Consider the following 14791-nt stretch of genomic DNA (forward strand, 5'->3'; position numbering starts at 1 on the left):
TATCACATTTCAATTGCCCAATACCTTTGGATATATTTTTGACGAAGTGTATGCATATTTTAATGTTATATCGGGTGGCAAGCCACCCAGCCATACCAAGGTATATCGGGTGGTCAGGGACGTCTACCAGACAACAAAAATATCATCAAAATATCGATTTAAAAAATGTTGAAAAAAAACGCTCATATATAGATTTTTTACCTATAGACGTAGAAATATTCTTAAACTAGGGACAAGAACTAAGTAATAATTGAAATGACGATCGCCGGAAGGAAAGAGCTGGATGAGAGTGGCCATAAATTGTACCCAATGGTGTATAAAAAGGGAGACACAGAGTAATAGAATCAGTTGTCGATAATGATTCTACTTACTTTATCAGGTACCAACAGCCAATCATTTCGCTACGTTATTGAAAGTCGCTTTGTTCATCAATTTTTGATTATAAAACACTTCATTCAACGTAACATAACGTCGCGAATTGATAAGTTAGCTAAATATTTCTTCCGAAGTTTTACTTAAACAGAATTCAAAAGTAAAGTGTTTTCATCGTGTCTTTATTAACGTCTGAGTGTGATATTTCCTGTGAGCTCTAAAGTCTAAACACAATGCCTGTGTTAAAATAAAAACTCTGGGCTGTTTAACTGCCGGCTACAGACGCTGATGTTCCATTCGCACGTCTCTAATCATTGTAACCTTGTCTACAGCTTTGTAAAGTATTGTAGGTATAAAAGCATACATGTATCGCCAATTGTGATGTTACCACAGATCTCGTCGGGGAATAGTGTAGACAAGGTTGCATTTTTAAATTTTTAATCAATCAAACAGGCGTTAATTTGAAATATACATTTAATTGTTTGTAATAAAAGACGGAACCTCCAACAAAATACACGAGAAAGAAATAGGTATTAGTTGTTTTTAATGATCATTTATCAAAAAAATATCTAAATCAGCACACATTGTATTAAATTCAGCAACAACACTGTAATTCGCGTAGCTAAAAATATAAATAGAATAACTTTATGAATGGAACGGCATAAATAGCTAACTTGTTTGATATTTTAAGAAATAACTGGCAATTAATTAAAAGTATCGATTATATCACTAAACTGAGGCGGTCGCTAAGCTATTGAATCATTATGATTTATTAAGGAGTTATGTACTGATTGAAAGTTGCATTTTAATGAACGTGTAAAATTAAAATTTAATACTTAAATTACTTCCAGTCCAGAAAACCAAGGTTCTATAACTTACTTATACCAAGTTCTAAGTTACAATACTACCGAACAACTTTATATCAGTCGCCTGAGTTAAGTGGTAAATAGCAATGTTATTTTTATTTTACCATTTTGCATTGAGCGCATCGCCATATACAAACTGGTTTAAGTCTGGCCTCCGATTAACTATATAGTTACGAAACTCCCAGTCAAGTTATACTAAGGAGGCCGATTCAATTTTAACAATTTGATATGGTTTTCATCGGGTATCCCACCGATCCCACGCAACGCGTACCAATTAGTAAGTACTACGTACAGTCGCCATCAGATATATCAGAGCGCCCGAGGTGCTCAAAATATCTGAACACGCACTCTAACGCCTTGACAATAGAGGCGTGTTCAGATATTTGTGAGCACCTCGGACGCTCCGATATATCTGATGGCGACTGTACGAGCGAGCTGCCTGAAGAATCGGCACCTACAGTATACATTCGTATACTGTAGGTATTCGTATACATAAGTACCAATCGTTTAGAGGCGCTAAAACTCGTAGAATCACAAATCAAGGTCATACTGATGATAACGATATCAAATTGTTAAGACAGGATCAACCTCAGAGGATGCATATTCTATTCCCAGGGGGGTATATTAGAACTCGTAAAACTTAGCAAACCTTTGTAAAATTTTGTCCCTTTCTAACAAACACGAATGTCAAAATAACAAATAAGGACAAACAATTACAAGGGCTTGTTAGACTTCACAGGCGTTTAATTTATGCATACATATACCTGATATAGCTTATAGTTGATACAGATTGTTTTGTAAATAGATAGCTGGAAAACTAATATCGCGTTGTAAAGTCGAGTCGCGCGCAGTCGAATCGGGCGAACTTAGCGTACACACAATGATTTATATGATTTTTGCTCGCTTACCCTACATTTTTTTGTAAGTTGCTCAGTGCTTGTCAAGAATATCTACTGAGCATGTTACTGCCTCTGTTTTGAAATCATTTTCAAAATATATAGTGAACTAATGAGTGGCCGATCTGGTATCGGATTTATCCATTTGATTTATAATAATTGTTTAAAATAAAGCATTAATACCAAAATAAAATTACTGCGCCACAGGGCACATTATAGCGGCTATTTATTTCCACGGGTCATCCAACATCCGATATCGGATTGGACAGTGTGAAAACGCTTTAAGCATAGAGACCCTTCATCGAGTGACACGAAGAGGAGCGCAGCGCAGATGTGTGAACGCAGCATAAAGTCGAGGCCGCTCTGTCGAAACATTGACCTATTAACGGAGTGATGCAACGGCGCGGCGGCGAGATGATGGATCGCTCCAGCCATTTGTCCAAGCTACCGGACAACTCTGTTTCAACTCTGATGGTAACAGATAAATATCGCGATGAGCAGAGAAACAAACTCTTAACTAATCGTAGCGCCTTATAAAAAAACGGCCAAGTGCGAGTGGGACTGGGATATAAATTATGATTACAAAAATAAAAAATAAATCATGCATGAAGTTAATTTCAACTCGATGTCTCCACGCCACGCGTATCTGAGATAAAGGGTCTTTACAGACAGACGGACGGTCGGACGGACGACAAAGTGATCCTCAACAAAGAGTGGAAAGAATTTTCTTGTTTACCGGCTATATTTCTTGCTTCAAAATTTTTCATCGACACATTTTCCTGAATTAGGTAAACGACTTTTTTTATAAATTATTTATTACTTGTAAATCCTTCATTATGCGTTGCAATTTTTAACTATAAATAAAATTACCCTAACCAAGTTTGAAAACACCGCTGATTTCACGCGTATCCCTAATAATAACTCGGATATTGTTTACATAAGGCAATTGTAATTACATAAATTAACTTGCGATAAAGTACAATGAAGACTATTAATCAACTGAATTAAGCTTAGATAATTAGTTGGGAATGACTGTGAATTTTCAATAAACCGTAGATTAGATCCCAACTAAACTTAGAAAGGTTCAAATTTACAACACAATGCTCTTTCGCGCGAGTTTCATTTTAACAAAGTTATCCAATTTACCTCACCGTTTTCAGTTCACAACTTTGAAAGTCACCGGAAATCTTCCTTGTACAATCTTACAATAAAAATTTAGTAAGATTTGATATTATTAAATCATATTTTTTAGCGGGTCTACCGCAAATTTGTTTTGTTTTCCATTGTTGACGAGGTTTCGACGCAAGTTACACCTGTCGAACAATCTATAAAAAAGTTGGAGGTAGACATGACAAATTCAAAAACAAACACGTCAATTCAGTAGACTTTTTGTCAGGTAGTTGCACAAATATCTGTTTGCTGGGACATCAGTTATCCGGTGATAGAACTAGCTGCTGCCTGCGACTTCGTCTGCGTGGAATTACTACTATAAACTACTACTACTACTTAACGAAATAAATATCATATACAAAATAAAAAATGACCAAGGCTTCCAGTGCCCGGGGCTGGAATCGAACCAGCGTCCTCCGTTTACGCGACAGATGCCTCAACGGCTCGGCCACCCGGGCTCGGTAGCATGGGTCGAAATTTCCAAGTATATGACAATTTCCGAGGGCTTGTGGCGCCCACTGGCCATCCCTGAGGTAGAAACAAAAATTAAAATATTTTCATAACAAAGTAATTTAATTTGTTCTTAGAGTACTACTACTTGTTAAAAACTACTTACCCGTGTTTTTCCCCGGGGCTCAAACTATCTCCATACCAAATTTCATCTATATCGATTCAGAAGTTTAAGAGGTAACAGACAGTCAGTTAATTTCGCATTTGTAATATTAAGTAGGTAGGAATATTAGGAATTGATATTAATTTGATAAAATCGTGTAATAGCAAACAGGATGGAATATCAAACAGGGCCGATAACTCTGATTTGGAATCTGGTTGGACGGTTGCTTAGATAAGGGGCGGCTATTTAATAACGTCGGGCAGCACTTGGAACCGTGCCATTCCGTCTCGGGTGCAACTTACAGGGGCGGGCGGGCTTAACGACTTTATATCGTTTCAAACTGAATGGGTCCGGTGTTCTAAATTCTAATACTGGACGAACTTGTTATGTACGGGGAACTTAATTATACTTAAGTAGGTATTAACTTAGCTGACGAGTGAGAGCTAAGCGACACTACTTAGTCTATAATTGCAGAATAAAGGTATCGTTCGGATTCAGACCATACATTACTGCTGCAGCTATGCAGGCGCCTGTATTGTGTAGGGAACGTCAAAAGGGTAATTTTATCGAGAAATTTATATTAGATTTGACATTTGCGTCACTACCGCAGTCGGCAGCATTACTGCTGCAGTAGTGCAGCGCGACAATACTGCCTACTGCATTACAGCCGCAAATGTCAAAATCGATATTATTCCCCGAATTTATGACATTTAGCGACAGCAATGCAGTCGGCAGTAATGTTGCGCTGCAATACTACTGCAATAATGCTGGTGTAATCTGAATTCAACGGTACCTTTAGAGACAATGACAGTTGTCATTCATATTGGCGCTATAGGTAACAATGTGTCTGATACCTAGTGTATGACTCGACAGAATTCCAGGTCGTTGGCTTCCGTGTTATTGGAGTTTAAATATGAATTTAGTGATTAGGTATGAAATAAAACAGAATATAAAATTGCAAATTGACAGCGCAAATGAAAGATGATTATACATACAACATAAAAACTACGTATTTACTCGAACGCAATACTGATTTTACAATACACGTGCACTTACGTAAAGACGGAAATAAATCGATTGCAGCGGACGTGTTGCTTTGAACAACGTTAATATAATATACATCTTGACAAACAGTGTATAATTATAATCAAGAGACAAAGGAATACGCCGGGCAGACGTCACCTTCGCTCATAACTTGTGGCTATAAAAATACATCTTACTGCATTGCCGGTTTTGCTGCGGAGAAGAACTGGAAATACTAATCTACTATACGGTAACTACGGTAATGTTATAGTTATGCAGGTTGCTGTAACAAACGTAACGGTACTATTTGGCGTAAATAACAGTGAGTGTAAAGTAATCGTACTTGCAAGAGGAAAATATAATAAAAGAAAATATTCCTGAAAGACTTATATTAATGTATTTAAATGATGTAATGAAATTTACATCCAACGTTTTGTTTACCTAACAACATACAGGAGTAGATCTCGATATAGAACAAAGGGACAAAAACAAACAAACGCAGATCATATATTTTATGAATATCAGAACTTGCAGTTTTTATAAAATTCATACACTATAAGCGAAATAGAATTGTACATCTTTCACCCTTTACTTTAACTAAGTTACTTTAATTTAATAATCATTTAGATTATTTACTCCTTTAAAAAATAGTTTTATTACATTGTTTACACGCACTTTAAACGCGTAAATTATTAGATGCGCGTAAGATGAGATTATGTTAATGGCGGTTATAATTTCCACGTGGAAGTGCCACTTTGGGCCAAGATCCTGCATCGACACGCTGGCGCAACGCCAACGTATCCGGCGTTTGACTTTAGGTTTATACACCGTGTGCCCGGTAAACTAACAAGCTTTAACCATAGGACTGTGTGCCTGCCAAATTGTGTTCCTATAACAGAGAAGTCAAAAATGCAAAGATTACGACGGACTATTTATTTTATTAAATAGGTACCTACTTATAAAAATAAATATCTCAACAGAAAAATTCTAATTCTAATCATTTGAATTACATTGTTACTGCGTATCAGTGAAGCGGGACTTACTAAAACTTGAAGCCAACGTTTTTGGTTCAAATAAACAACACAAAACGCAATAAAGATGAAACGGTAATTTAATTATTTATCATCATATCACTCGCAATACTGACCTGAATATGTGGTAAACATTTTTTCGAATGTTTGGGGCCCACTATGTATTTGTAAGAAAGTTAGAGGAAAATAATATATGTAGTACGCTGGTACATTTATTATTTCCGAGCGCATAAAGAAAAATATTTTCTGGTAAATAAAAGTCATTCTTTCTTCGTTAAACGAACCGGTGGGTATATTTGAAGCACAATACAGTCATGTCATACGCGAATGTTAAAAGAATGCAGATTATTTTGCTCGGTTTTGGGTTTAATCATGTACAACATTTTGATGGCCACTATAATTATTTCGGCATACATTTTGGCGGCGGCGTTAACGTGTGTTCAAATGGCAAAATGCTACCTATAAAATAGATTTGTGTACAATCCGCTTGGCCACCGGGGAAATTTAGCCAAATATAGGTACAGAAAACTTCTCTCGGTTAAAATTTACAGGCCGCTCCGCTTTTATTTAATTTTCATCTCAGGATAATTTGAATTTGAGAGCAGAGCATTTAATTTTCATAGCTTAGCGGAATCCCATTTCAGTAATACCCGTTTATTAGTGACTAAGCGGCCGTGGCCTATTTGTTATCTTGCTGAGAAAACTCGTTCAACGTTTCTCAGCTTGCCGTGTATTCCTATTTCATTCCTGAGGCGGGTGAGTCCAACGTGCAGGGAAACCATTAAGAAAAACTTCGTATAGTATGAATCTTCTCAAATAATTTTTACGTATAAGACCCAAACAAAGGCCATTGTTTCTTTTACCGCAACGGTCGGCCATTGTTTGCCATTGTGTATGAGCGCGTGCTACGGCGCGTGCCATTGTCAAACACAATGGCCGACGCTGATAGAAAAGAAACAATGGCCTTTATTTAACAGATTAGGGTCTTAGACGTAAAAATCATTTGAGAAGATGCAGACTATACCTAAACAGTTTGTTACGGATGACCAAAATACCATATCGTCTCGGTCTCGGAGACCCCAATAATTACGATGACCCTGTGGAAGATTTCGAGTGCAGCTTTTACATACTTGGAAATTGTTAATTTAAATTAAAATGTAATTGATACATGACTGATTCTGTTTTAAAAATTTGTAATGGTTTTCATTTCATTTTGATACGATACATTAGTCGATTTGATACTTTAGTCGTGTCATCAGGCAGCTTACACGCATTAATTAGTGCGAGTGAAATGCCTAATAGTAATAATGGTTGCATTCGTGACAATCATCAGCGCGAGCCGCTAACGCTCACGATCAAGGTCGAATCAAATTAAGATGAAAACCATATCAAATTGATAAAAAAATAATCGGATGTAGGATAATTGCCATACAAGGAATAAAGAATTTCAAGTGTAACTTTTAGATTCTTAGTCCACAGCTATGCTGCAGGAAACATGAAAAACGTTTTTTTATCAAGCCTTCTTCTTCTTCTTGCTATGCCATATCCTCAGCGGATGTCGGCGACCATCTTACGGAACTTGGTTCTATCCTGTGCCAGTCTAGACAAACTGGCAGTGTCATTAATATTGGACCAGCTTTTAATGTTGTCTATCCAGGTTAGCTTTCTCCTTCCTCTGCTCCTTTTGCCGTCGATTTTCCCTTCCAAGATGTTACGAATTATGTTATACTTGTCGTGTCTATAGATATGTCCAAAATATGAGGTTTTCCTTGTCTTTACGGTGGTCAAAAGTTCAAGTTTTTTGTTCATTCTATTCAGAACTTCAATGTTTGAAACTTTGTCTCTCCAGGAAATTTTAAACATTCTTCGGTATAACCACATTTCGAATGCATTGATTTTAGCCTCCATAATCTTATTAATGGTCCACCCTTCGACACCATAGATATCAAGCCTTAATACCAGTTAAATTTGACGTTTCTTGAAGCAATGCAGCAGCAAAGTAAAGTAGTACAATTTCAATCGCAATGTAGAAATATTATTTTTACACACAAAAGGCAGGCAATATGAGTATATTAAGGCAGGAAAATTTTAAAAGCTACTGCAGTCTTCTTTTTCGACGACGCGATAAATCCATGATAAATCCAAGATACATTTAAAACATAATTTCCATGTTTCTCGTTTGTATTTCTCAGCGGAGTTTTTAAAGAGCAAGATTTTTTCTGTCATTATGTTAAGAAGGATATAAGGAAAATACTCTTGATTTTAGCTGTTTGTCTGGAAAAGCCCGCGTTAAGTCCACAATTCCGCCATTCTATGATTTTATTATTCTCATGATTAAATTACGATGTGTAAACATTGTACCATTATTTGTCTTTGGTCCGTTTAATTCATACTACGATAATCTTTCTCAATTAATTGCTATTAAGTATTAGATAACACCTTCGTTAGATTACTGATGCTAGTAGTGTGGTTAACGGGGTTCTGATATATGGCTACGATAAAATCTGACACAATCATATTTGAAAAGAATTAAGAGGACATTACGGGGGAATAATGTCGTTTTTATATTAAGTTTTTACACGTTTTAATCACGGGCAAATGCCATGAAACAAATCATACGGAAACTAGACTACATTTGTAAGGGCAGACTTTAACCAAGAACTTAAAAAGTTAAAGTTGGCTTCATAGGAAAAAAAAACACAAACAATGTCTAATTTTCATTTATTTTCAGTCGTATATCGTAACCCTGAAGTAAATTTTTGTATGTATGAAATAGCTAGTGATATAAGTAAATCAGCCATTTATTCTGTCGCAAGTTTCCCTTTTTACGCCCCCTCTTAAAGTTTATTTATTTACAGTGACCGAGCTTGGAGGGCTGGCGCGCCGAGCTGCGGGTTGCAGCGCCTTCTCCGCGCCCTCGCCGGCTGCTCACCACGAACCAGGTCAGTTTTCATACACAACGAAAGAAAGGAGAGCCACCCAAATGCGTGTGGGATCACGCAAAATAGAAAGAGAGGTTAACTGCAAGAAATCCCTTATATTTTCGCCTTTGTACTAATGATGTATGTTTTTTCCTGTTTTGTGTTCCTTTTTTGCACGATAAAGTGTTTTACTACTATTACTACTTTGTACAACACGAAAAATAACGCCTAAAATCATGTTTTTGTAAGAGGACCTCTTATGTTTTTTTTATTATTAATATGCTGTTATGTATAATAGCAATAAAAACCAGAATTGTCTTATTAACGGGAAAAAGCTGAAAAGCGACTCGTGAATTTAATAAAGCGGAGGCTTGGGGTAAAATTAATTTTCAAAACTCGTTAGACAATGGGAAGTTAAACGCTGTAAAACATCTTTATTCAACTTCCCCACTATCCTACAATCCCATTTTATTAAATTATGTAAGTGAATTAAAACTGAACAAGTAACTGGCACATTATTATGCGAAGTGATTTATTCAAACGGGCCGGCAAAAGAATTAATTACTTACAGAGTTGACGGCAATGTTTGATCTTAGCGCAAGAAGAGCCTAAGCGCCTTGAATATCAATCAAATATACGCCCTTTAGCTTACGCGCAGTTGACCATTGTACTTGAGAAGCAGATAGACATAAGTCCATTTAGTTTTATTCGCAATTATACTACTAATTCCTAGATGCTTGCAGCGTAGAATAGCGTAAATTATTCTTGGTCGCGCTGGTTTTGGACTACAAAACTAAAGAACTTCACAGCGAGCCAGGTCGTATTTTGGCAGTTTAAAACTAAACTTGAACTCAACTTGTGACTGTTTGATAAAAGATTAATAGGTTAAGAGCCCATCAACGGGTCGCTAGCGCCCTGGTAAATAATTGTGATTATTTCAAGTTAAAGATAGATATAAAAAAAAAAATACGTTTATGGATTCGTCAATGTATGCGTCCAAAGTTAAAACTGAAGAAAATTAAATTATTGAGGGCGCCACTTCCTACGTAACACGTAACTGTTAAACATGGCAACAATTTAGTATGGATTTTTTTGTTCCATTTTATTTAATTTCTACTATTTTATGTCGCACTATGCAAGCAAAATATTTTGGCGTAATCATGGCAACGTGGTACAAGAAAAAGGTGTTATCTACTTGAAATTGACAAACACCCATACTTGGTAGAATACACCGGCATTTGAACTTTCCGTCATCACGTGGCTAACAGAACCGATATTTTTTTTTTTTTTTTTTATACCACGTCGGTGGCAATCAAGCATACGGCCCGCCTGATGGTAAGCAGTTACCGTAGCCTATGAACGCCTGCAACACCAGAGATATTGCACGCGCGTTGCCGACCCTTTAAAAACCTGTACACTCCTTTTTTGAAGAACCCCATACTGTAGCCCCTCGGGAAAACCTCGGCAGGGAGCTCATTCCACAGCCGATATACTGTCAAAAATAGACTAACAGTCTATTGTCACGGGGTGAGGTAGTTCCATTCGGGGCGAGGTGTAGTATGTGAATGTACCTAATGAGGTGGCCAAATAAATAAACAGATGCGCTGGCAACACTCGTCAGTTGTCATGGCGCCGGTTGTGTTACGAGTGCACTGTATAGTGCAATAACAAATTGATTTAATTATAATTAACCCAAGTGATAAGTAAGTAAATATTCTTTATTGTGCACCAAACAGTTAAAAATATGCAGAAAATGAAATACAGTTAAAAGCTAGGTAACAACAGACGGTCTTATCGCTAAGAAGATATTGAATTCATAAATGAAAATGTGAACATGACACCATTGACACCGACTATACTTTTTCTGTGGTTATACTTAGTCCAAGTGGCAAGCGTGTCTTACTTAATGCTAGGAAAATCGAGATAAACCCGCAATAAACTTTTAATTTACTTTAATCCTTTACACAGCGTGAAATGGGTAGTCAGACTAACAGACTTTGCAATTAAAGCTGCTTTGTAGTCCCTGTTTTATTTCCTATTTTACTTGGTTTTTTACTTTATTCCCATTCTCGTTAAACATTTTTTACGAAACATTTCAAACAAAAATAGTTAGGTAGGTACTGAAATATAACAAGAATTAACTTTAAAGTTTTAGCGATAAAACTGTCTATGTTATTCTATCTTTAATCATTTGTTTTGATTTTTTTATTGTATTTTATTTATTCAGGTGTACATAGTTAATTCTGCGTCCTGGCGAAGAAGGACTAAAGTCAATTTTTTTATTCCGTAGACTACTAAAATGACATTTCATGTGTTGCTAGTTCAAACTAGCAACACATGAAATGTCATTTTATTCTACGGAATAAAAAAAATTGACTATAGGAGAGCCGACCCAAAATGATGGGATAAGGCTAGGCGGAGAGGGAGAGGTGTACATAGTTAGTTTTCAATCATTCCATCGATATATCCATAAACATTCAAATAGAGTTACTCTACCTAGATGTTTTACTTAAGTCTTTAGACAAATATTTTAGATTTAACAAATGCTTTATAACAATAATGTTTCTACAATAACTATTGCTTTAATTACAACGATAATATTATATTATTTGGGATTAAAACTTGGGCTTAAAGCTTTTGATCCCCCATAGTTGCAAATCGTCAGGTGACAACCAAAACTCAATAATTACTACTACAAGTTCATAGCTGTAGTGAACCGTATTAATACCGATAAAAGATAGTTTTGTTAGAAGGGCATGCAGGTTGTACAACGAAAAATTTCTGAATCTCGATATTTTCTGCGAGAAACTTAATAGATTTAAAACACTATCTATGCAGTGTAATAACCCTAAATCATTAGTGTGGCGCTATTAAATCTCACTATTAAAATCTCAGTATTGAACGTTAATAAGTAATAAGAATAACAAAACCTTTTTGTTTCTTAAATAAATAAATAAATAAAAGTCGATTTTGTTTAAATTTTTTTTATTTGGGATCACCAACAGACAATACATCATTGTGTTAGGATGCATCTGTTTTTTTCCCCAATAAAGAAAATAGAAAATAAAATAAAATCATGAAAAAATAATCTGTACCTTACATAACAATCATAACATTGAGGTTAGATGTTTGTCCAATTATAGGTAACCACATCAGCTTATACCAGTATCTTAGGACATACAATATAGGTGCAGTAGGACATTTAGACTTAAGCTATTAATAAATAAATAAAATAGAAAAAAAATGGTAACTAATTAGTGAGTTTGATTGTCACTTGACGAAATAGCCCCAAAGGTTTCAAATCCCACACGACAAAACTTGAATCACTATCTCCTAAACCACACCCCCATGCAGAGCTCTCACTTGCAATCAAACCGCCCCGTGAGGTCCTGAAAACCAGTTCAGTCTGTTTTCACTTGGTAACGCTAAAACTAAGACTTTACTGCAATTCTTGTTCCCGGGCGAACGCTGAATTAGCTGCTTGTAACATAAGATCTTGGAAATAAGTGGAACTTTAGACTAAGATACAGTTGGAGTTAGTTACATTTTTAAAGTTCTTTAGACTAGTTGAGAGCCGCGCTATCTAGTTTTTGTGCTAAGTGTAAAAGTGTGCTGTTTTCTGAAGAAATAGGTTTTTTTTTTCGAAATTAAAATACTAGAGGTAGTAGTTAGGTATGTGTATTAATTGGGTCCATGATTTAAAAGCTAACAGAGTATTTTAAGGGTACCTACTTTCAATGACCTACAAGATTAAGTAGCTTGCTAATAATCTTGAGTCTTTGTTTGCTTAGTCTCGTTCAGACGTTTAAGGAAGGAGGAAAAAATTAAATATTGTCACATTTCTGGAGACCAACTGTCTACCTCAGATGATGCCACAATATCGCTATTACTCCGTCTGTGGCTATGAAGTGTTATGTCCCTGGTGGTGTTAGAGGAGAGTGGTTAGCGTCGTACCTATTGACATGAAAGCGCCTACGGCCCACCTAATGCGTACGGTGTCCGTTTTCCATTATATCCACAATACTCTTTATTGCTACCATAAACTAGAGCAGTATTAAAAATATTGAAATAGATTGATTATCTACATTTTACTTCAAGAACAAGACTACTATCAATCTTTAAGTTAGAAAAACCGATATGCTATTAGCAATTTGTGTGAAAATAAGAGGAACCGCAGAAGTGGGGGGAAATAGGTAGCAAGACCATCCAGGAGAGGCTTATTGTGGAGGCCTGTGTTGTGCCGCGTGACCAGAATCACATTAGCGCGCCCTGTCGTAATTAGGTACGTACAGGGCTTATTAACACATTATTTTTTTAATTTCCAGGGTAGTGTTTTTAATATACTGTTGTCCACGCCAGCGGCAAACAAGCACTGCGACAAGACAAAAAGCTAGTATCCGTTTTTTGTCGCGACATCGTCTACCTATATAAAATTATGATTTCCGTGATAAATACCTATTATCCTATATCCTTCTCTACTATGATATTTCCGTACCCATTTTCATCTAAATCGGTTCGGCGGTTTAAGTGAAATGGTAACAGACAGTAAGACAGATTTACTTTATAGAACTAAATTTAAAATCTTTCTTAAATCAGTCTTTTTCTTGCTATGATGTTTTTTTGTGATGTTTTTTTTTCTTTTGGTAAGAAAACGTTCACCGCGGCTTTTGCTAAATTATCAAAAACGTTAGTTATTTACTAGACCTACCGCACTTATTTTTCACACGTGCCCCAACAATTTTTTTTCATGGTTGTTTTAATTAAAAATAACTTTAGTTTATATAACTTATTAAAATGTAAACTACTATATAATAATGTACAAGAATAATGAAAATGTTATGCAAAATAGTAACAGCATTTGTTTCTGCGCTAAGCGCCTTTGCAAATTTTCCCGCTAAAATTCTAGGCAAAACCAAAATGGCCCTAAACGAAGCTTAGCTAACTCCTCGAGAGATACAGCTTTCATTGGATTCTTATTGAACTGATAATACCGTTTTGAGTCAGACACTGACATGGATTATCCTTTAAACAGCTGACAATAGGTAAACTGAAAGCTGGCAACTTTTTTCGATATTAGATGTGTAAAATCTTTTCTTGCATAATGTATTCGGGCTGAACTGATCTGAACGGATCACGAATGTTATTCCGATCTAATTCTTGATACCTGGTCGTCTAACTGATATTTCGTTGAAGGTGGTATAGTAGGTATTTGTATTATATTCTATGTGTAGAATCTTGTTATTTATATTAATGTTGAGAAAATTGCGGGCTAATTGGTTGTGAATAAAAAAAATCGTAAGTTTTGTATCGTGAATTCATTACCAGCAAAACGTGCTTTATTTTATAATATTGTAACCGTTAACCCTTTAAATACTGCCTCGCTCGCCATTTAAACTCTGTACAATTTTATTCACCGACGTAGGTAAATTATGGAGTCTTATCAAGAGAATTGTTTAGAAAGGTATCGAATTCCTCAAAGGATTTCCTTTATCTTTGATTCTATCCGCAGTTATTTAAGTAACAGACTAGAAAGGTTATTTTATGAGCCGAGTCGAGTATTTGTCGCTATTAAGTTGTTCTTGAATCTTACTCGGAGGTGACCTAGATTCCGAATGGTAGATAATTCCGTGTTTAACGCCCGAGGAATAGCAGTGTCTTCTTTCTTTTTATTACAGCTATTATTTGACTAAGCTGTTTCTTTTGATATAGTAAATGTGTCTACATTTGTGCAAATAACGTGCAGATTAGCTTTAAAAATAAAATAAATGTCTCATTGTTAGACACTTCTCCCTTAATTGGCACATTTAATCTTAATTCATAGCAAGGTGACAATTATTGGAATTAGGGCACATGAGATTGGACCTTAATCGATATTTAATCCCGAAATGGCTTTGTGAAA

At 35.8% G+C, this 14791-nt stretch overlaps 1 protein-coding gene across 1 annotated transcript in view; it reads left to right on the plus strand.

Annotated features, from left to right (window-relative positions):
- The window catches only part of LOC134747931 (uncharacterized), a 290299-nt gene that overhangs the window by 81652 nt on the left and 193856 nt on the right, over positions 1-14791 (plus strand). Inside the window, exon 4 of the mRNA XM_063682609.1 lies at positions 8830-8913. Coding sequence (XP_063538679.1) covers positions 8830-8913 — 84 coding nt within the window. The remainder of the gene's footprint in view (positions 1-8829; positions 8914-14791) is intronic.

This window comes from Cydia strobilella, chromosome 15 (genome assembly GCF_947568885.1).
Source record: "Cydia strobilella chromosome 15, ilCydStro3.1, whole genome shotgun sequence".
NCBI lineage: Eukaryota > Metazoa > Arthropoda > Insecta > Lepidoptera > Tortricidae > Cydia > Cydia strobilella.